This window comes from Rhipicephalus sanguineus, chromosome 6 (assembly GCF_013339695.2).
Source record: "Rhipicephalus sanguineus isolate Rsan-2018 chromosome 6, BIME_Rsan_1.4, whole genome shotgun sequence".
Taxonomy (NCBI): domain Eukaryota; kingdom Metazoa; phylum Arthropoda; class Arachnida; order Ixodida; family Ixodidae; genus Rhipicephalus; species Rhipicephalus sanguineus.
The window spans coordinates 99,234,399-99,257,801 of record NC_051181.1 but is presented as its reverse complement, the minus strand read 5'-3'; the positions used below and the strand labels follow the sequence as shown (position 1 = coordinate 99,257,801).

At 47.8% G+C, this 23,403-nt stretch overlaps 2 protein-coding genes across 5 annotated transcripts in view; one reads left to right on the top strand and one right to left on the bottom strand.

Annotated features, from left to right (window-relative positions):
• LOC119396011 (sodium-coupled monocarboxylate transporter 2) overlaps nt 1-23,403 on the bottom strand; it is a 293,281-nt gene that overhangs the window by 189,478 nt on the left and 80,400 nt on the right. The gene's annotated exons all lie outside the window — the stretch shown is intronic.
• The window catches only part of LOC119396012 (sodium-coupled monocarboxylate transporter 1), a 79,439-nt gene that overhangs the window by 14,193 nt on the left and 41,843 nt on the right, over nt 1-23,403 (top strand). Inside the window, exons 1-2 of one of the 2 annotated variants that reach the window (XM_037663043.2) lie at nt 12,658-12,858; nt 19,039-20,604. In XM_037663043.2, coding sequence (XP_037518971.1) covers nt 20,266-20,604 — 339 coding nt within the window. In that variant the 5' untranslated portion in view covers nt 12,658-12,858; nt 19,039-20,265. Of the gene's footprint in view, nt 1-12,657; nt 12,859-19,038; nt 20,605-23,403 lie in introns of those variants that run through there. The other variant, XM_049416868.1, reaches the window with a different exon arrangement.

Genomic DNA, 23,403 nt, shown 5'->3' with positions numbered 1-23,403 from the left:
AGCGATGACCATAAATGCGACGCGCTTCCAGCAAACGCCTCCGGTCACCAACCGCCGCCGGTCGCACTCGCCGGCGCTTCTCTGACACGTATGCGAGAACATAGAGTTGTCAATTCGTACGCCTTACTGAACCAATATGATGGCATATTTTTCCCGCGCACTGCACTTGGCGAAGTTGTAGCTAGATACAGCGTCAGATCAATGCGCTGGCACGGCTGCGCTGTAAAAAAAAAAAAAAAAAAAAAAAACATCACAAATTAAAGCAATTGTACGTATTTATCGCACAGAAAGCCTGCACATGTCGCACTTTGGAAAAAGCGAGAAACGGCTTTAAAACTTTGCAGTAACACCCGGTACTATACTCGCGCTCCTCGCTCCACTTCACATATTTCTTTGGAGTTACGTAATTCTAAGAGTTAGCGCTGTTGCCATTATCGACGTGCCATTCATAATAACTACGCAAATTTTAGTAGGATATGAAGATAGTATGTACAAAGCTGAAGCCAAACGGTGTATTAGTATGTTGACTAGTCATTTTGCAAGACGCCAGTGTCAGCGTGGCGTAGTGGTATACTCGCTCGGGAAGGTCGGACGTTTGATTCTCGACGGCGATATACGTTTTTTTTCTTTTTTTTGTACTAGTGCTTTTACATCGATACAATTATTTATGCGTGACGGCTAGGCACGATGGTGCCGAGCTGTAGAGCCGTTTTATCCGTTGTTCTCCAGCATCCATCATACGAGCAAGCAGTGCCACCATCTTCCAGCACCATAATCCACCATCATGGTGGATGGTGGAATCCACCATTCCTCATGGTGGAGGAATTTTCAATAGATTTATTCTGACAATTGAAACTGCCAATTCCGGCGCCCCGTGATCAAGCCAGTGGTATGTGCGTGAATACACTAATCTGGATCCACTTAATCCAGATTAAGCATGAAGACAAATACAGATAGAGTCGTGCTTGATTAAGCTCTGCTCGTCGAAGACCTTGGTCAAGCCATGCTGTATTAAGCTAATCCCACCTATGCCCCGGCTGAGTTGGTAATAGGCTGGCCACCAGCTCCACTGCTAGATTGCGCCACTAGTGCAAACTCCCAGACGCCAAACAGGACGAATAAAAGCAGTGCAAACTGCCTAAATTTAAATTGTTACGCACGCCAGCTTCGAATTATGGTAGGTGTAATGTCAAGCGCACAAAAGCAGACAGTGTGTTGATGCAATGTAAATATCCCGAATAAGCTGTGTTAGAGTATACGAGAAGCAGTCACATGGTCAGTGAAATGGCTTACGTCAGCGAATTTCGATGAACTACATTGAGATACTCATAAGCCAAATCCAGGATATGGGCCGGAATTTTTCCATTCCGATTCGGTGCATTGGTACGTCTTTCATCATAACTATTCGCGCCTACCAGATGGTGTCGCGAGCAGCGTCTTGCCTCCGCAATCGCAGCACCCACCCATGGCGGTGAAAAGCGACGCCGCCGTAGAAATCAAAGATATGTCGCAACACAACGCGCACGGAGCAGGAACTACGTATACACGCGATACATACGCTCCTCGCCAGCGCGCGGAGAGATCTCGAGTAAAGATGGCGACCGAGAGCGACTGCAAGCAAGAGAACTTTGCGCGCGGTCCCACGTGACGCCAGTTCGCCAACAGCGACGCGGCGTCGGTCTCGGAGCACTGGTTGCGATTTTCGCAAAAACTATTGGCGCGGGATTGCAGTAAGCCCGAAAAAAGCAGGCTAATTCGATTCCGTGCAAGCAATGAGATCGGGCTAGTTAGTAATAATCATTGCTTCTGTAACCGAGTGCGTGTGCCGAAACCATACTTTGGCTCACACGCGGCTTTACACTGTCACGTGGTCGTGACGGTGAAGAACGCTGCCGGAAAACTGGAAAATACGGAACTCTTTATATGGGCGAACTTGTATCCGGAAACCGAAAACTCAAAATACAAAACTATGCACGCTGTGCACTGATAGCGGCGAGAACAGTCGACGGCCGTCGAGTAATTTGACGAGCGGTAGGACGCGTCGGCATTTATACATGTGTCGTCGAAGATATCAAGCTTGTCGTTGGTGATCGAGAATAAACTCCGCTGTTCGCGGTGCTCACTCCGGCTTAGCAGAACGATCGAAAACAATCGGGAATGTTTGTTATAACGGCTCGTAGCGCGCAAGACAGTACTTATGCGTGCCACCGGTGCGTTGCATGATAATAAATAAAGGAGCACGGTGCAATATTTGCTCGAGTCTGTTCCTTATTCGTGCCAGTATAGGGTGCCTTTAGAAAGTACACGAAAAAGGCTGGATCAAGCATTGGTCCCAGAGATGAGTCACTCAGGAGCGCGCAGGATCTTTTGAACGGCTCTTTTAAAAGAACGAGTGATCCGCGGCTCAGTAAAAGTGGGCGGCGGTTCTTTGGGAGACGGCTCACTGAGCCACTGAGCCGAGTGAGCCAACTGAGCGACGGCCGCGACGGTTCTCTCGGCGACGGTATTGATTTCACGGTAGAGCACTGCACGGGCCGGATTTTACGGCCCGGGCCCGGCCCGAGCCCAGCCCGGGCCCGTGGTTACAAGCGCGGGCCCGGCCCGGGCCCGGGCGTACATGACCGAAACCAGCCCGAGCCCGGCTCGGCCCCGGGCGTACTTGACCGTACCCAGCCCGAGCCCGGTCCGGGCCCGGGCGTTCATTACTACACTAATCCAGGCGCGCTTGTTCATGACCGGGCCCGCTAGAGGATATTAGTTGTTGATGATGATTATTAATGATGCCGTGTGCTTTGTAGAGGGCGATCGGACGGAGAATCCGGTGTGTACATGCATCGAAATGTTGCTTTGCCCACGGTGGTAGCTCAGCGGTTAAGCTGTTTCGCTGTTACGTCATAGGACGCGGTTGCGATTCGCGCGGCCACGGCGGCCGAGATTTGGTGGGGGCGAAATGCAAGAACACCCGTGTATATACTTATCTCTAGGTACACGTTAGAGAACTCGAGGTGGTCGAAATTGATGCGGTGCCACTACCGCGTGCCTCGTGATCATATCGTGGTTTTGGCACGTAATACCAAGGAATATAAATGAAATGTATCGTATGTGTCAACCTCGAATAAAAGACCGAAATCTTTATGCCTCCCATGGGAACAACCGTAATCTGGCCCATTGTTAGTGCTGTTATATATATATATATATATATATATATATATATATATATATATATATATATATATATGTAATGAACGAGACAGAGAGACAGCACCCGTTCCTCGGCCAGCTGTTCTATATTCTCTGCCCTTCTTCCTCTGCCTCTATCTCCTAGCTCTCCGCGCGCGCCAGAGCCCCGGTGTCAATCTTCGTCATCACTTTCGGCCATGACTGCAAAGCGCGCGGAGATGTCGACAACATTTCAGGTGGACGGGGCTGGCTGAATCGCGCTGGTCGGAACAGACCACACGGCCACTCGGTCAGAAGATCCGCCAGGAGTGTGTCCGGTGGGCGACACTGGCTGTTTCGTGGTGGTCGGCCCCGACCTCGCTTCAGCATGGTTTGGTGGTCTGCTAGAAGTTCTCTGGTGGGCGACACTGGCTGCGCCGCGGTGGACGATGCCCTCGGCCACGCTGCGACATTGTAGGGAAATCTCTCCCATTGGCCTGTCGTGCACGGAATTGGCAGTGTCGAAGTACTCGAAGTTTTCGGCCAAGAGACTTCTCGCGAAATATGGGTAGTTGCTCGGGTGGGTGGCAAATATTGTTTCGGCATGATGGCAGGCTTATCCCGAAACGGTGACGTTGGTCCCGCCGCAGCTCTGAAGATAGTAAAGCATGCGTAACTGTCGAGTGTCGCACTATGTGAGGTCGGGTGCAGTTGTCACGCTGGGTCGAGCTGGCGTTTCCTGATGAGGGGTCACGTGAACAAGATGTGTCCAGGGAGCGAGCAGTGCCGTCAGCAGGGCAGTTGGTTTGCGGTGCCAAGTCTCTGATGATAATGTCCTCTGGCTGGTCAGGCATCTCGTTTGCGACATCTGGCTGGCCTACTTTGTGAAATGGCATGGCGTAGGTCGCGTTACTGGCGATCGTGGTCTGGTAGTCCATGGTCGTGTCGTTCATCTGGCACGACAGGTGGGAGCGCCTGTTTATGCTCTTACGACGATGAACGAGAGGGCAGTTTCTCCGTTTGCAGAAGGTCTGGTGGCGATATGCTCATGTCCATTACCGACGCAGAGTCCTTGACCTGCAGAGGAGGGGCAGGGCTGCTCCGGTAAGCGTCAAAATCTACGACGTACACCGTCGATGGACTGCAAGGCGCCATTGCAGCCTCAAGGTTGTGACCCTCCAGAACTCCGTCCTCAGTGGAGGTCTTGGACGCACAGAAGGTACCGGGCATCAGGCCGAAAGCGGCAATCAGGGCTGCACTCCATCCTGCCCAGGACTGCTGCCTCACGCCCTCGTACCTGTGCCACGCCGCGGCACCTTCTCGAAGGCGGCCTACCGCCAAGGACCATTTCTGCGCCTCCGTCCAAGCTTCGCGAGCTCCCAAGGCGTTGACGGTCGCCACCCATTTTTCGGCGTCGTCCTGGAAGCCGCGGAACTCTGGTAGTACGGAAGGTATCCTGGGATAGTGATACGGCAGGCGCGAAACGGTAGATTGTGTACGCGAAGTCACCAAGGTGGATAGAGACCTGGCTGAGGGTAGACTGGAGCTCTCTACGTTGCTCAGGCGAGCTGGCCTCGAGGTCTAGCGAGGTGGCTACGTCCAACATGGTGTTGATGTCTGTCAGTGCGGGAATTATGGGGGAAACAGCGCAGAGCTCGACGCTGTCAAGGCGTTGGCCGTGTTGCGAAGTCGCGCAATGGTATGCCGCAGGTGCGCGGCGCTCTCCGATGGTTCGCGTGCGGAGCCCGTAATGTCGGACCAGTAGTCGGTGGTGGTTGGGCCCACGACGGCGGGCTGCTGGTCCGAAGGAGCTCGTACCGCATCCCAAAGCGGCTCAGGTGCCGATGGAGCCCTGAATGAGAGGATGTCGCCACGGGAAGCGTGAGCGGCATTCCCGGGCAACGGTAGGCCGTGCACTGTCTTGGCGGCGCCGGGGTAAGCGTGCCCTTGAGCCACCGAGGAGGCCTGGACGCCGTCCTGGGATGGTTTGATGGGTAGCTGTAGCAGCGGTCAGGCCATGGTGTCCATGACCGAGGAAGCGTGGACGGCGTTCCTAGGATGGAGAGACCCGCGCTGCCGACGACGCGCGATGACAGGTTGCTTCAGGTGCAAGGTTCGGCTTGCGTTGTAGGCAGCGCCATTTGTAATGAACGAGACACAGAGACAGCACCCGTTCCTGGGCCAGCTGTTCTATATTCTCTGCCCTTCTTCTTGCTCTGCCTCTATCTCCTAGCTCTCCGCGCGCGCCAGAGGCCCGGTGTCAATCTTCGTCATCACATTATGTATATCTATTATATATATATATATATATATATATATATATATATATATATATAAATACGTGTCACTTCAGCTTGGCACAGTATACCTTAGACCATGGAACGCATAACATTCGCGTGTGCTCGTAGGCCCGACTTACGCCTTTTAATGAGCGGCTAATGAGTTTTAACTCCGCGGGCGGAGCTGGGCCGGGCCGCGCTGGACGGCCAGGATTTCGTCATCATAGACGGGACTTCGTAGGAGCGCGTCCCATTCTTTCTTGGTGAACTTCGGGCCCAACGACCCGCGCTCGCAGAGCATGTGAGATAACGTAGCAGCCCGGCCACAGACTGCGCACGAACTATTCGGGTAAATATCTTATGTGCTATTAAGAGACGCCGAATTTTGGTAGGAGTCAGTTTGCAGGAGTCTGAGCGCGACCGCCTGCGGCCTCCTTAGCTTGGAATGGGGCGGCGGAAAGACCCCTCTCTCTAAGTAAAAGAATTTGGTAATTTCGTTGATCGTGCTAGGAGCGTCCCTGTGTCCGGGGGAAGGTCGCCCGATCCGAGCGCAGCGCGGTCGTAAAGCCACGCGCAGCCTCGTGAGCAGCAGACTCGCTGAGGTTCAGAGGAACCCCATCGATCGGCCCGACATGGGCAGGGAACTAAAATATGGAGTGTGCGGAGCTGTCACTGTTCTTGGAGCCTTTTAGAATTTCAACTACCTGCCGGGCTACCCGGCCTTTCTGGAATGCCCTCACGGCCGCTTTCGAGTCGCTATACACGTTGTCTCTCCGACCGCCTTGCATGGCGAGTGCAATGGCCACTTGCTCGGCCACCTCGGGGTCTGTCGTCCGAATCGAGGCCCAGTTGATGACTTTGCCCAGCGTGTCCACGACGCATGTTTTAAGCACTGCGTGCGCTTTTGCAGTGCCGCATGAAGCATACCGTTGTTCTATACCCGATCAGGAGAGAAATAATGGCAGTTTTCACTTCCCTACACGCGTACGCACGCGTACTAACGCAATAAAGAAATGCGAACTGCGCGGCATTTACGTGCTCGGCTGTTGGCACTTACTAAAAGCGAAGCATTTCTTAGCGAACTTCTGCGACTTTGACCGTATCTATCTATCTATCTATCTATCTATCTATCTATCTATCTATCTATCTATCTATCTATCTATCTATCTATCTATCTATCTATCTATCTATCTATCTATCTATCTATCTATCTATCTATCTATCTATCTATCCCGCCCTTAACTTTGTGATCTCCTGGTCGTTTCATTAGTGGGATGTACACCAAATTTGGTGTGGCATAACATGACCATATGACGAATATAAATTGCAGGTGATAACATGAAAATAATAGCACGCATGACATGTACGGCATGATTTACATGCCATGCTCATGGTGCGCTCGCGGCCGCTTCGCTAGCTTGATACACGCCACAATTGGTATGGCGTGACAAGTGTATGACGAACATAGGTTAGTGGTTATAACTTGCAAATCCTGACAGGCATACCATGTAAAACATGATTCACATGACATGGCCCCGGGGTGCTCGCGGTCGTTTAATGAAATGCATATACACCAAAACTGATATGGCGAGATATTTCTGTATAACGAACGTTAATGACAGGTGGTAACATGTATATCATGCATTACATGGCATGCGTGCCATTGTTTTCATGTTACAACCAGTTATTGTGTTCGTCATTCAGTCACGTCACGCAATACAAATCTGTAGCAGTCAGTTTTCTTGACTAGCTGATCGTTATATGTGAGCTCAAAGGCGTCAATTTTACGCCAAAAGTAAATAAGAGCCGCCCGACAATGTTATTGCGCATGAACTTTCTGCGGCAACCACGCGAAACAAGCTCCACTAGTGCAGGGGACACGCAAACATTCCCCGAAACAACATTCACGAATTCTCAATGGAACGCTTACCTCACAAACGCGGGTATCAGTCGTGACTCGTGGGAACAAATTTTTCCCGCCGTGCAGCCACACAGCGCGTCGCTTGGCATCCTTTTTCCCGCTAGGATTAGCAAAGAGGGCTTTGCCCGTTTCCCATCGCTTTCTGCACCCAAACGCGCAGCACCCAGGCATTCTTCGATGCCTTGACAGGCTTCCGATGAAGTGTCAGAACATAACGGGATGTCGTAATATTTCCGCACGCTTTTCTGAGGCTATCAAAAACAATCACCCTCCAAAGCGCCGTGCGTCGGCGGCCGGGAGGCGAGCCAGCTGGCCCTTTATGTGGCGAAGCCACTGAAAGAACGCGGTGGCGAAGGGAAAACGAATGCGGTGCTTTTTCCGTTACAGTGGTTCTAGCTACCTGACAGGTGGTACTCTCTCGCTCACCTCAGCGGTAGTTCGCTCTCGCTCAGTGAGCCGTGCTGAACCGTTGGTTGAACCGATTGAATCGCTCCGTTTTAGTTCGTGTTCCGCAAGAGAGGTACGCTGGGTTTCTAACATTGAGTTAATACACTGACTCTGAAGGAAAAACTTGGCCGCGAGACCGGTAACCACAAGAACGCTGACATCTTGGAACGTTGTCATTCTTGCCATCACAAATGAATCCTAATGAAGGATTTGCACAATTAAAAACGCGCGGATAATGTTTTCGTTTAGTTTCAATATTTTTACGAAAGAATACAGCGGCTATTTATGCAATTCACTGCAACGTTTCTAGAACTACTTCAGTTTGAAAACTTGGCTCTGTTGCGCGGCTCCGCCGCAAGCGGAGGCGGCGAGTGGCGCTGTAGTCGCGTCATGATTCAGCGAGGTGCCCGACCGCTGCTACGGCTGCTTACGTATCGGTGCGCCGGATCAGATGGGCCACTGCTTTGTATTGACGAACAGATTCCGGATCTTGTAATACACAGCAAAAGAGATTACACGTGTTACGCGTCCGCAATGTGGACATATTTTATGCCGTTCTGCACAGCAGCAAAAAGACAAACAAATGACCGCGGCACTCTTGGGCTCAGCATGATCAGACGGGATAAAAGGCTGCCAAAAATCGGAAGTTAATGAACGAATGTACTGTCGAAGTGCTGCTTCCTGGGCCAGGTCTTCACACTAAACTTGTGAAAACCCATGAAAACGGACGCACAATTAAGTTAGGGCACATTTGATGTTGTAACCATTTTTCTTTGTACTTTGCTTAGAGCTTGGTACATGTGTTGGCTGTTTTGGTTGTTTCAGGCCAGTGTGGCTTTCAAATATATGTCAGTTATAAGTTCAGCGTGGTGTTGTGATTCCTTCCTTCGTGTGTGCGTCTTTTTCGCATTAATGAGCGTCTTTTTCGCAGTATTAATGAGCGATTCACGAATGACAGGATCGAAATGCCTCGTTTTCCTGAAAATCTTCAGAAGTTGATGTGTAATTATTGTAAGTACTGATCGAAGTAACCCGCAAACATTTCAATTAACCACGTGATTTATGCGCATTTTCGACGCATAACGCTATTTCGACGCTATTGTACTCTATTAATGTAGATGTACCACTTATCACTTTCATTAATCGATTTTAATGATAGTTTTCAGCTAATTCCCAAGCACCGAGTTCGGGAAAGCTGAATTATTGACAGCAGGGGCTTGGCGAGAAATTAATTTAGTTCCCGCGGGGAGGGTGGGCATAGAAATACCGAACACACCCATATGTCTACGCCGCTGGTACAGTCAAGGTACATGCGAGTAATAATTGCGGGAAATTCATTGGTTTATAGGGTTTAACGTCCCAAAGCTACTCAGGCTATATGAGAGATGCCGTAGTGGAGGGCTCCGGATAATTTAATTCGACAACCTGGGGTTGCTTAGCGGGCACCGGAATAGCATAGTACGCGGGCACCTAGCATTTTGCCTCTACCGTAATGCGAAGGCCGCGACCAGGATCCAACCTGCGTCTTTCGGGTCAGCAGCCGAACAGCTTTTTGTTTAACCACCAGGAGCATATCCAGAATTTTTTTTCGGGAGGAGGGGGCGGGGGTCTTTAATCCTACTTTATGTATGTTTGTGCGTGTAGCACAAGCAAAACTGAAAATTTTCGGGGTTCTGAACGCCCCCACCCCCTGGCTATGCCAGTATTAACCCCTGTTATCTCGGTGACTTCATTGAAGTGAAAGGTTAGTTGGAGGGCGTCGTTTCAAACAGTAAAAATATAATTAAGCTAGAACATGACGGTGCGATTTTAATTGTTAATGCTTTCAAGAGAATAAATGTTTAAAAAGAAAAGCACGAAAATTTCAAAGCATTTTTATGAATGATTAAATCATGCGCAACATTCGGCACTTAAGTGCGAATTATGTCGTGTAAGCTGAGGACAGAATCGTACATGTTAAGGCCATCTGCGATCTCAGCTAGTCGCGGCCGGTCTAAACGTAGTTCATATCGAGTGCGACTGGCTCCTATTTCCGCAACTTGCACGAGTGAGTCAGTCATGACCGACAGATTTGATCCTGGTCACGCTTTATCGCGATCAAATTTAATCGAGCAACACATCGATAACTTTCTGAATCTCGAGCTTGCGAGACTGAAATTCTACTGGCGCGTCCTACAATTACGGTGGCTACTACATTGCTTTATTTTTCATATGAATAACGACAGCGGCATTTCGCTGTATTCTTTCCGTTCCTTGGACACTAGACATCATCAAAAACCGAGTTGCAATAAAGCCTGCAATCGGGCAAGGCGAAGGCTGTCAGAGGAAAGGCAGCACGAAAGGATTCCCTCGCGAGCCTCCGACGAAATTATGTAATGGCCTATTTGTTTCTAAATACCTACGAGAACAGTTACAGACTCTTCTGGTAGCCAGGCAAGAGGTTTGCGAAATCAGCTCTTCTGGTATTTCAATATTGTACTTAGCCAGTGAGCAACGCTAATGTGTGTATAGCAATGAACATGACGAGAGCAGCAGCGACGGTCGTGCTCACGGTGCCTACTGTCATTCGCGTAACACAGAACACGAGCAGACCCGGTCTCAGATATTGTTGCTGAACCGTACTATTTAACACGATTACCTTAGCGGAAAAATAAGACGTTTTCGCAACTGTGTTCATAAGCAATTCAGTATAGTTGCGTGGACATACGCTGCTGTCCGCCGCTTTCAGTCGCGCTTCGCCGTCTGCTACCTAGCCACCCTACTGCTACGTAGAGCCTGTTGCTGCAAGTAGCGCCACCTGCACCGGAAAGTCGGTTGCGCGCCGCTTTCAGAGTACGCGGAGGCGGGGAGTTTGGCAACTGAAAGGAGTTCTATAAACGTTGAAGTAGGCTGCTTTAGCGAACGCGGCAAAAAAAGATGGCGGCTATGACGTCATCATAACTTGTTGAAGCGTGGTCACGTGAGGGAAGGAGGGGGGTCACCGAGGGTCACCTATGAGGGTGTCAATAGCGCGAGGGTGTCGATCGCTCAAACTTCGAAATTCATTTAAAATACCTTCCAAGCTATATTCGCTGTTGATATTTTGCAGATGATACACGCATGTTCACGGGAATCGATCGTGCAGGCTATCTCGGCCGCAAAATTTTGTGTCAGTACTCCTTTAAAACACAGACTGTCTATGAACAAACTTTCTGGAGAATGAGATTCATCAAATCACAGTTGCGTTGCCGACTAATCCATAAACACCTTCACGAATTTCTGCGTCTGGTGGTCAGCAACCTTCATGTAGATATTTGCGAGTTGGCTAAGAATGTTCAGCACCACAATTGGCACTGAAGAGGTTTTTTTTTTTTGCTTGTAAACTATGTTTGTATATAGCAACCTTGTGTAATGCGTGCTGAAAATAAACGCGATTTCTAATCCACTTCTGTGCATTATTTTAAATTCACCAAATATTTCTCTTTGCCTGCAGAGCACCCCCCCCCCCTTTCCGTGATTTGCCGTCCGGCCCCCGCCGTGCCGGCTTCGTGCAACTTGGCCTTCCACCTCAAAAGGTTGCCGAACCCTGTACTAAGGATCAAAATAGCCTCGCGCAACACCTTAGTTTGTTTGCGCAACTAAGCCGCTTTACTTTTACGTTATGAAAACTTTCGTGATCTGCCTAGCTAAAAAATGGCTGTACTCGAGACAAGTTTATTTTGGTGGGAAATTATCTTCCACAGCTCTTCGGCAATGACAGAACTTTGTTAAGTTTTTTTTTTTTTTTTTGTCGCATAATTGTGTATGTTGCACCTATGCGTCCCGAATGACCAAAGCTGCTCCTACCCAACTTCCAGCCGCCGTGGTAGCGTAGCAGAAAAACTGTAGCGCTGCGAAGTTCGAGGACGCGGGTTCGATTCCCAGTCATGACGGCCGCATTCCGATAAGGCCGAAATCAAAGAACACCCTGTGTGCTTAGATTTGGGTGCACGCTAAAGAACCCCAGGTGGTCGAAATTAATCTGGAGTCACTCACTAAGGCAAGCCTTATAATAAGATCAGGATTTTCGCACGTCCAGCTCCACCAATTCAATTATTATTGCATTCAACTTTGGAACGTAACACTACTTGTCACCAGCTAGTCCAATCAAGCACCATGCAATGAGACATCCAGTCACCGCCAATTAAGTCATTTTGACATTTTTTCCATTAAAAAACAAAAGAAATACAAAGAACAAAACAAAGCGGTATACACGGTGATGGAGAAATGCGGAACAACAGACTAAACACTGCCAGTAATCTGCCAAGTATAAAACAAGCATTAAATTTCACGTTACTCGGAAGTTTCGCAGAGATAAAGCCAATATATGGCCTTGTAAAGTGATGCCATTCTCCCTTTGAAGATCCTGTTCAGCTGAGCCACTGACTGTTGCCCTCTCAGGAGGAAAGAACACTTTCCATACCCCCATTTCCCCCCCCCCCCCAACCCTTCCAAGCTGAAGAAAAAGAAATATAAAAGACATAACGAAAACAGAGAGAAGCCTCCTATTTGCCACATTTATTCTGTTCACTGCGTTTTCGTCCAGTCGCACCTTCTTCGATCCGCTTTTTTTTTTATGCTCAGCGCAAAGGTGACACTTAAGGAGGAGGGAAAGGGGGGGGGTATGTTCGCAGCTATCAAATGTTTATATGGCCCCATGCGGGCCGCGAATGACCCGACGTAGTTTGTCCTTTCTTTACCGCGCGGCGAACTGCAGCCGAGGCGATAGCGACTGACCACAGGCGCGCACCAGCCACACCTGTCCCTCGGTCTCGTGACCTCGCCCTCACTCCGTTGTACTCTCCCCCACCTTCCGAGGCGCAGACTCCTTGTTGCGGAGCCGAGAGGATGTGACCAATTCGGTTGCGCGTTCGACTGGCCCCTTAGTTCTGTCGGCGACCTTCGCTCGTCTGGGACGTCCCAGACATCACCACGGCTCCGACGGCGCCGAGTGAGGAGCCATCGAGTTTTGCATACCCCCGTTTCGGCCCCCAAAGACAAGGAATCTACCCAGGAACACTCGTCAAATTGAACGTATGGCATCAATTTCATTCTGTTCTCTGTTTCAATCTTTAACTTCTTGAAATGCACCGTGGACTCAACATAGGTTGACCAGGAGGAATTGATAGGCTGGTTGGTTTCGCTTGGTCATTTCAACGACAGTAGTCTTGCTGAGAGAAACACCCACACAAATTAGTGCTGTTGGAAGCCGTGTTTGTTCACTGCTTGTATTCTTTCGTGTTCATTTATGCCTTGACAAAAACACCATCGTCGAAATGATAGGGATGTTAGAATCAATGATTCAAGAGGTTTAACGTACCAAAGCAAAGTGGTATCACGTGAGACGTCACGGCTGAGGCTTTGGTATTATTTTGACGTCCCACTTTTCCGTGAGGTGCAAGTAGGTACGCGAGAATATCCTCGCGTTGCGCCCCTGTCAAAATGCGGCCGCCGGGCCCGGGAATCGAACCGTCGACCTGAGGCTCAGCAGCGAAATGCCTTAGCGATTGCGCTACTGTGGCAGGGGTGCTGCCAACTAGTGAACCGGATGCTCCGAAAACGCAATCCTTACTGTCATTTCGTTCACGTAGCATCCTCCGGATCAGGGCTCCTATTCACCAAAAAGTCCTTACTCTAGAACTATTCGTCATTTTGAATTCTAACTGACCGCGACATGTTAGCCAATGTAGCCTACCAATGGCAGCTATTACTTAGAAGGAAAATAATTGTGAATTGGATCCCGGACTCATTGAAACAGCTGAAGTAGCTTCGAATCGCCTCATAGTCATAGTAGGAATTTTTCGCCTGTTAACTGAGCTTTCTATTTCTCTTTTTATTATTTTCCGTTTGTATACGTGGCCATCTGAGAAACGATAAGATATCAGTTTGCGACGTAATTTTTTAATATTCCGACAAAGTTGCAGCTTGTCTGCAAATACAAATTTGTCAGTCTTGCTATTAACGTATTCACGTAACTCAATATTCTTTATGCGGCATCTACATATTTAAAGAACACAGACACTAATGCTGTTCGCTGCAAGTAATATTGAAAGTAATGCACTTTGCGTCAGGCATGTCTCATCATCTGTTCTACTTAGCGAGGCTTGCTTTATACCCAAGCTTTGGCCTCAATTGCCAGCTATTGTTTTACATGCAAGATTTCGGTCATACTGCGACGCGACGGGACACGAGGAGAGCGTGAGACAAACAAGCGCTTGTTTGTCTCACTTCTGTGTTCGTGTTCCGTACCACCGCTCAGTTTGACCAAAATGAACCCTTACCAACTCGCCCAACTTCCTACGCTACATATAAGGTGTCTACCGTGATACATGCCGTCACTTCGTGAAAGGGATAATCGACAACCACCCGTTTGCAGCACGAAGCCACAAGTAAATCCATGAGGATTTCTCAGAAAGCTAGGGCGACAGCCCCGGAAAGGCGTTGGTCCCTGGATCGAACCCCGGACCAGGACAAATTTTTCTTCCACTAGGAAGCTACCCTTCCTGATAAATCAGTACGGATTTCCTTGTTGCTTCGTGCTACCAAACGGGTGGTTGTCAATTATGCCTTCCATAAGCCTTCCGCCACCTTGCGGGATCCCGCAGAATTAATTAGCAACATGCTGTCACTTTACCGCGCTTACTAGCGCACCGTCTTCAGGCATATTACAATGCAAACGGGTACTTGTATTTTTTGGAGTTGCAAAACGAGTGCGTTAGAGAAGCGCAGGTAGTCATAATTCAAGTATGCCACTGCGGCGTGCGGCGTGCCTCATATCGAGATCGTCGTTTCGGCAAGTCAAACTCTAAAATTAAAACCTTTATAGAGGGTGCTATGCTGCCGAGGAAGAATGCCAATTAGTAGTCGTGATATGGAAGCAGCATGCCCGGCTCTCCGTCAAACCTGTATGGTAGTGCACCCCTAAGAGTTCGATACCTTTTGCTCTGAATGCTAGAATGACTTGTGCTTGTTTTGTTTAGCAGATCACGATTGAAAGTTAAGCGAGTTGGTTCGGATTCATATATAATATATATATATATAATATATATATATATATATATATATATATATATATATATATATATATATATATATATATATATATATATATATATATATATATATATATATATATATATACACTTGAAGAAGGGTCACTGGGATTCCGTTCTATAAATGTGGGTTCTCAATAAATATTTCAGTTGTTAGTAGAGCGCTGTCTTTTTTTTTCGCCTTCCTTTTGTGGTTGTCTGTCCGCGCCTTTTCATGTATGTTCCAGTTACATTCGTGGCTGCGTACAAAATTTGCACCTTGTCCCCAGTCAAAGGGTTATAAAGTGAGTTGTACCTTCGCGTGGAGACAGAGGGTCTAACAGGAAGATGCGAAAAAAGCTCAGTGACTTAACACCGCCAATCTTACAGCGCTATAGAATACGTCGCGATGAAGTCTTGCATGTATCTCGCGCGATAGCAGGGCTAATCTGCGCCTATCTCAATTATTATCGCTGGCTTTGAGGTTCCTGAAGAATATACAAACATTGAACTATAATTGTGTAAATTTTAACCAAAACTAATATTCGATTGCGTTACAAATATTATTAATTATCTGAATAATTATAAAATTTCTGCCTAAAAAAGCCCAACTCAAGCTTTATGATTTTATTCAAGATTGAGCCATGTGATGCATAAGCGATGCAAAAGAAGAAACCATTTATCGTCGTTACATGCAACCTACTGTAGGAGTTCGATAACAAAAGAGGTACCTCGCTAATTCATGCGCTCTACTTTGGTTACTTCGTTATTTCTAAGTGCACGCAGACAGTGAAGCTATAAATTTAGCATTCTTTACAGAGCGTAGACCTGTCCCTGCATTTAGTAAATCCGCAGCCCCCGGTGATAATTATAAACAAGGTACGATTATCATATGAGATAATGTTACAGTGAAGCCTATTCGAGTTTAATCTGATGTGAGCACTAGATATATATAATTTTTCATTATTTCGATTGGAAATGCACGAGCACTACAGACGAATTCTTTTACATTTTTGTTTCACTTGTCCTTCACATGATAAACGCGGAACTTGATACAAAAGCGATAAAAACGCAATGTGCCACACTACAACAGGTATAAAAAGCATTCTGGGCTACGGCAATAAGATTTAGATGCCATCTTGTCATAACATACCGCGTGATTTCTTTAACAGTGATTTTTCTCCTGCCACAGTGTCGAATGCGCTGTTCTCATAAGTTATGTACTCATAACAGGGACGCAGCCAGAATTTCTTGGGGGGGAAGGAAGGTTCAGGCGCTCTTGGTGTATGTTATTAATAATTGTTAGGGTTTTATGTCCCAAAACACGCTACCATTATGATGGACGCCGTAGTGGAGGACTCCGGAAATTTAAGACCACCTGGGGTTCTTTAACGTGCACCTAAATCTAAGTACTACACGGGCCTCTAGCATTGCGCCTCCACCGAAAAGGCGGCCGCGATTCGATCCCGCGACCTTCGGGTAAGCGGTCGAGCACCGTAACCATTAGAGCACAGCGGCGGCCCTTGGTGTGTGTTCGTGCGCGTGTTGCATGTGTGCGTGTATATACCACATGGAGAAACTGAAGATCCCCCTCCCCACCCCTCCAATCTCCTGGCTACGCCAATGCATCATAAGCATGCCAATCCCTCCCCCCCCCCCCCCTTTCACTTCCCAGTGTACGAAAATATGACACGGTTGTCCGGACGCTGTCAATGATGACGAGGACCCTGCATGTCACACACGACACGTGCGATCTCCTTGCGACAGCATGGTGACGACAACGTCGACGGCGTTGCCGCTGTAACGTTCGCTCGCGCTAACGCAAGTGGCACTTGCGCTCCTGATTTGCTTTCGAAACGTTGCTTTCTCGAGGCCGCGGCTCTCAGCACCATTGACGACAATAAGCTTCGTCATAAACGCCAGGCCCTGCGTGGTCAGTGCAACAGATAGGATAAGGTCAGGAAGAGACGCTATTATACGAAGCGAGATCAGACACGTCGCTCTCGCTTTCTTTCGCGGGCAGCGCGCGCGTGTCTGAACGTTGCGACAACAACGAGTGAGGCACAACGTCGATCAACTGTGTCGATGAACTCGATCGCGCAATAGTTCGGCGAATGCCCCTTGCAGAAGGCAAGTGGGTGAAGAAATGTAGTGTCAGTAACTACAGGGACGGCGGTGTTGTGTTATAGTGCTTTATTGCTCGTGAACCACCGTTCCACCATTCAGGACGGAGCTGGAATGCCCCAAAATGCCATGCTTATTTATTCGCACTTTTTGTAGGTGAATACATTATTTACTTCTCAAAGTTGCTAGACTGTTTCATCGGCCTATATACTGTCTAGCTTTCCGGCAACTATTCAGGAGAATTATTCTTTTACGATCCTTGGGCTGCGTGAACGAAGGTTACGGAAAGGTATAGCAAGAAATAAGTTTGACAATTTCGTTAACAGAAACAGCTTTCGTCTGCTTCAAGGGGAACTGCGAAGTTTAAGTTTATAAATTTGACGTGTGGCCTAGGAAGAAGCGTGAAGCTAAGGATCGTTTTTGTACGACTTTGGGGATTTGAAGGAACGAACTCCTTATGAAGAGTCGGTATACTATTTCAGCCTCCTGACGTGGTCTCCTGACCCGTCAGGCCAACCACCTCCTTTCGTCCAGACCGCGGGCAATGCCTTGTATTGTCCAAAAAATGAATGAATGAATGAATGAATGAATGAATGAATGAATGAATGAATGAATGAATGAATGAATGAATGAATGAATGAATGAATGAATGAGTTTGAGTCAACGATACATCGTTGCAAACACAGGCTAACGTGAAATTCGTCTTTGATTTTTCTGCCTGCCGGATTACTTACGTTACCTGCGCTGTCACTGTGCCTTTTTGTATATAGGCAAAAAAAAAACGTGCAGCGGACGGTTTGCTCCCTTAATGCCTTTCGCCAGAGATAACTCGATGGGAGTGCCACCTTTAGTCGTATTTGTGCAATTCATTTTCAAATTCAAAAACAGGACAAAGAAGTGCCCTCTCGCTCGTGGGTTGCCCCATATTGAACGAAAATGATATATTAAAGGTAGTGACACTTTCTATGATAAATACGACTAATTTTTCATTTATTCGAGTTTGTGATGGAATGTGTCACTACCAGAGATTGCTTGTACGACGCTCGCCACGATGTAACGGAGTCTATAAGTGAAACTGCATGAAAGAACTCTTAGAGGCGCAGCGACTTTGGTCCCTTCGTTGAGTGCCTTCCTTGCTGGCGCTCGCCGTAACTTTGCCTCCGAAACAGAAAATAAAAATTTCTTAAATAATAAAAAAAAATTGCGGCAGCTACACATTAGTGGTGCGAAGACTGTTGAAACAGCGAAGCTTCAATGGCCTTTTCTTCCTCCTTACCCTCACCTCACTCCTCCTCACTCTCACTTTCCTTTCCCACCATTTTCTATACTATACTATACTATACTATACTATACTATACTATACTATACTATACTATACTATACTATACTATACTATACTATACTATACTACAAGACTATGTTACGTTTTCTTTCTGTCTCTCTATCTCTTTCACTTTTTTCTCTCATACTTTATTTCTCTTTCTCTGTATATTTTTTTCGTTCTCTCGTCCATAGCAACGCAATCATATGGTTCCCATAAATGCTTGTTCTGCTAGCGTGCCTGGACAGCTCACCATAGTATATATTGCAAATATGCATGAAAGTCGGCTAGCAGAACCGAGTGGTTACTCCGCTCGCCTTCGGACCGGGTGTACCTGGGTTTGAATCCCGCCTCGCCATGAAATTTTATTTCGTTTTATTTATTTCTTCTCCCCCTCCTCTTCCCCTTCTCCTCTCCTCCTCATTTCCTTCCTCCGACGCGTTGCTAGGCGACGCGTGGTGACATCATCGGTGGGCGAGGTTTTTCTGCGAACGCCTGACGGCCCACCCTCCGGCTTAAGCAGCGTCGGTGTTAAAAACCATAAACAACCGGCTGAATGGGCACCGCAAAAAATCTGCTGGTTCGCGCTCTTCGAGCTAGGCGACCGTCTTATCTTTCCATGAATGTAGACCATTCATGGTTCACAGTTAACCGTGCAGATGAGTAATCATCATATTTTAGTGACATTTTCATTAATTTTCACACCTTCTAAGAAATGGCGCCTTCTGGTTCTTTCAGCTGTTGGAATTCGCGAAGCGTCCTTCTAAGACATCGTGGCTCCTGGCTACTGCGTGACGTGAGAGTGGGCGGAAAGGCGGTTTCAACGCGGCTGTCGTCTGCTCGAAGATAAAGGAAGAGTACATCTTGTCCAGGCTAGTCGCTACGCAACCGCAAGTCTGGTGGGAATGGTAGTGGATCGTCTGCTTCTTTGCCGCACCGAAGTAACCTGGAACTTTGAGCTGTCTACCCGGAAAACGAAGCTGCGAACACTCGTATCCTGACTGAGAAGAAAGAAACAGACAAAAGAACCATAGTTTCGACAGCCTTGAGGAAGCACGCACGCATAAAGTGTAAAGCCTCGGGTTGAAGAGGTTGTACGCCGTTGAAGATACGCACAACATTAGACGTAGACACGAATCACAGCCCGGGGAAAGTAAGTGGAGGGGCAATTAGCCGTTGAGTCGGAGCACAGCTAGGATTAAGACAAGCGGAGAAGGAATATCCACTCGAGTGTGTTACACAACTGAGATAAGAAGAAGTCCCGTGTACACAAGGAACACTAGATACGTGGGCGACCCGGTGTTTATGTATGCAGAAAGAATCACCGAGCAACGGCGGTAGTCCCAGACACCGGTGCCAGAATTAGTGGCACTTCGTACGAGGTCGAGGCATAAAAGGCCACGCACGTGTAAAGCAGTCTAGAGATTACAACAATACCTGCCGACTGTCTGCAAAGGAGTTGCGGAACGGGACACTGAAAAGACAAGGACGGGAGTGTACTGCAAGACGCTCCTGAAACACGTGAAGGACACTCTGTGAGCACGTGTGAATACGCAGCCGGACTACAGAACGACGACAGGTTCACGGAAACACGACGCCTGCCTAGGTGCAAAGGACGGCGAAAGGAACCGGTCAGATCACTGAATAGTAACCGTATTACGTGCAGCTCAGGCTAAGCGTCGGAGGCTTGTCGTTGTCGTAACTGAAATCTCGTTGGCGTGCGCGCCGATCGACTGCAACTGTAGCCGGAGCCCTTCGGACGAGCACCCTCCCCGAGAACACGTTCCACTGTGGACTCGAAGACTGGACAGGGTTTTCCAGATAGTCCGGTAAAAATAATCAGATTTTTGACTGACAGCCGCCGAGTGTACATGAACAGGGGACATACATTTCCATAGCAACCTTCTTAAGGGTCAGCGTGTGAGAAACTACGCAAAGGACACTCTTAACAAGGAAGAGTGCGAGATGGCTGCTGCTCACTTTGCCGTGCTGGACTACGTCGTGCTCGTCGGGTTCCTGGTGCTCTCGGCCGGCATCGGGGTGTTCTTCGCGTGGCGTGACCGGCGGGCAGGCTCCAACAAACACTTCCTGACCGGAAACAGGGAACTGAGCTGGCTTCCGGTGTCCATGTCGATGATGGCCAGCTTCCTTTCTTCCATCGCCATCCTCGGACTTCCGTCGGAAGTGTTCCTGCGCGGCTCGACCATCTGGACCGGTGCCATTTCGTCTAGCCTGGCTGTCCTCGTGGCGGCTTTCGTATTCCTGCCCATGTATTACAAGATGGATATCACCAGCATCAACGAGGTGAGTAAGCCCTATGGCTCCTTCTGTCTTTATCAATCACCGATTATCGTAAGAATTGGGCGTTAATTGTAGGTGAGTGGACCCCGTCGCTTTTAGCCGCAACCTTATAACATAAGTCGCACTTCTTGTATTTACAAACGGTAGCGCGGTAAATATGAAGACTAAAGAGAAACAAGAATTTGCTTCAAGTACAAGGTGCTTTTTTTAGACAATACATATGTTTTAAATAAAAAATCCTATGACAGTAAGGCCCCTGTCGTTTTCGCACACGAACTCCACGTCAAGGCGGAAACACTTTGCCACAGTTAAAACGACACTGATGCGACTAATTAACAAAAACTACTTAATTAACTCTTTAATTATTGACTTGACGGCCGGTATTTATATTATAATGTTGTAGTGCATGCCAATTTATGGCATACCCGCTTTTTAGAGATCACGAAAGTTGCGCGTAATTATAGGTATTCGTCATCGAATTTCAAGCCCGATACCGAAAGCGATCGCGCCCGGCGCGCAAGAAACGCGACCACTCGGTTACGTCAGACCGAAACTACACGTGACAAGGAAGTGACGAAATTTAATGAAGGCACGTCCTGGTCGTATCTTTTCGTGAAAAGTAATAAGTCATCTCAGTTGCGCCAGCGGATCGCCTTACCTTTGCGTGTAGTGTCTGGTGTTTATATGTTTCTTTCGAACTGTGCGCAAAAAAAAAGAAAAAAAAAACAACGCGATATCAACCTTTCCTTTCCCTGTGAAGCAAAGAACTCAGGGGCAGCCGCTGCGGCGCTTCTTGCAGACAGGCGAAATAGATTTTCGCACCTCTTTATAGTTTAACGGGTACTGACACAAAAATCTTGGCCTCGCGTTTTTTTACTGCTATGGGTTGCTGGGGGCCTGTTAGTCATAACACGACACGTCGTTTGCTGCAGCGCGCGAAAGATAATTAATTACAGGCTCCTCATTACCGACCAGTGTCGGCTTCGGTTTCAAAAACGACAAGCCTCCGGGTGCAACTACCACCACCTAGCGGGGGCAGCACTCGATCACGTCAGCACACAGAACTTTGACGCACTTCCGCGCGGTTCGCGAGCAGCCGCCGAGAAGTATAGCTGCTAGCGCAAACGCGGCAAAAAAAAAAAAAAAACATGGCGGCTATGACGTCATCATAACTTGTTGCAGCGTGGTCACGTGAGGGAAGTGGGGGGTCCCCAAGGGTCCCCTTTGAGGGTGTCAGTAGCGCGAGGATGTCGATCGCTCACGCAAACTTCAAAATTCATTTGAAATACCTTCCAACCTATTTTCGCTGTCGATATTTTGCAGATGATACACGCATGTTCACGGGAATCGATCCTGCAGGCTATCTCGGCCGCGAAATATTGTGTCAGTACCCCTTTAAGAAAGAAACAGATAAGCACCACACGTCGCACGCAAACAATAAGCTGTTTACTTGTGTATTCCAGAATGCTCGCCGATTTTCCTGAAGAGATTCTGTTTTGGCGCGCATTGATTTGAAATTCGTCACTCCATTGTCGCGGGTATGTTCCGGTCTGACGTAACAGAGCGGTTGCGATTCCTGCGCGCCGGGCGCGGTTTGTTTCGGTATCGGCCTTGAAGTTCGATGAAGAATATCTCTAATTATGTGCAACTTTCGCGATCTCTAAAAAGTGGGCACGCCTCAAATTGGCACTCACTACAACGTTTTTTACATAAACAACTGCCCTCAAGTCAATAATTAAAAAGTTATTTACCAGTTGTGGCTAATTAGGCATGTCAATGTCATTTTAGCTGCGGGAAAGTAAGTGTTTCCGTCTAGTTCATGTGCGAAAACGAAAGGAGCCTGACTGTCATACAGTTTTTATTTAAAATCTATATTGCCTAAAAAAGAACACGCAGACCTCTGTAACAGTCGCATATTCGTCAAGGCGTTTCCTTAAAGGGTTAGTTTTTGCTCCATGTGCATCTTTAGTCGAACATTTCCTACTTTCTCACCGATCTTTACCATCTTTCTGGTTCCGAGAAATGCAATTACCGCACAGGATCACGTCTATCTCCCTCACAAACCTCACTGATCTCATTAAGACAGGTGATTACCATTGCCTGCAAGAGCCGGAGTGTAGGTAACCGGTTCGGACTGGTGCGCGGCATTTCACTAGTCGCCTTGAGATTTTTATAGCGGCGATAAAGAGTCCAAAGCCGCAGATTATTGCGACCGCTTATCTGAGTCGGCTTAGCGAGAGAAAACACATACAAGTTGCTTTTCTGGCCATGCACTTCCGGGCCAGTGACGTCACAGTACTGGCGTTTACAAACATGAAGCGCGCTTATGTAAGGCAGTGTCACCATCAGAATGTATTTGCCTGGTTCTTCATTAACCGTTGTTTTTCACGAAGTGACGCCCACCTAGTTTCTCTGCCATTTCTTCTATGGTGTTCTTGCTGTTTCTCACGCATATAGAAAACTAAAAAGCGAAGCAACGCATTTCCGGAAATTTAGGTCTGCCTACTCCCTCACCACCGTCTATGTAAGGTTGTCTTGCGCCTGTTCAAGCGCCAAATTGTTGAGTTTATTTTCAGATAGATAGACGAGAGCACTCAGACGTAGGCGGATAGATAGATAGATAGATAGATAGATAGATAGATAGATAGATAGATAGATAGATAGATAGATAGATAGATAGATAGATAGATAGATAGATAGATAGATAGATAGATAGATAGATAGATAGATAGATAGATAGATAGATAGATAGATAGATAGATAGATAGATAGATAGATAGATAGATAGATAGATAGATAGAT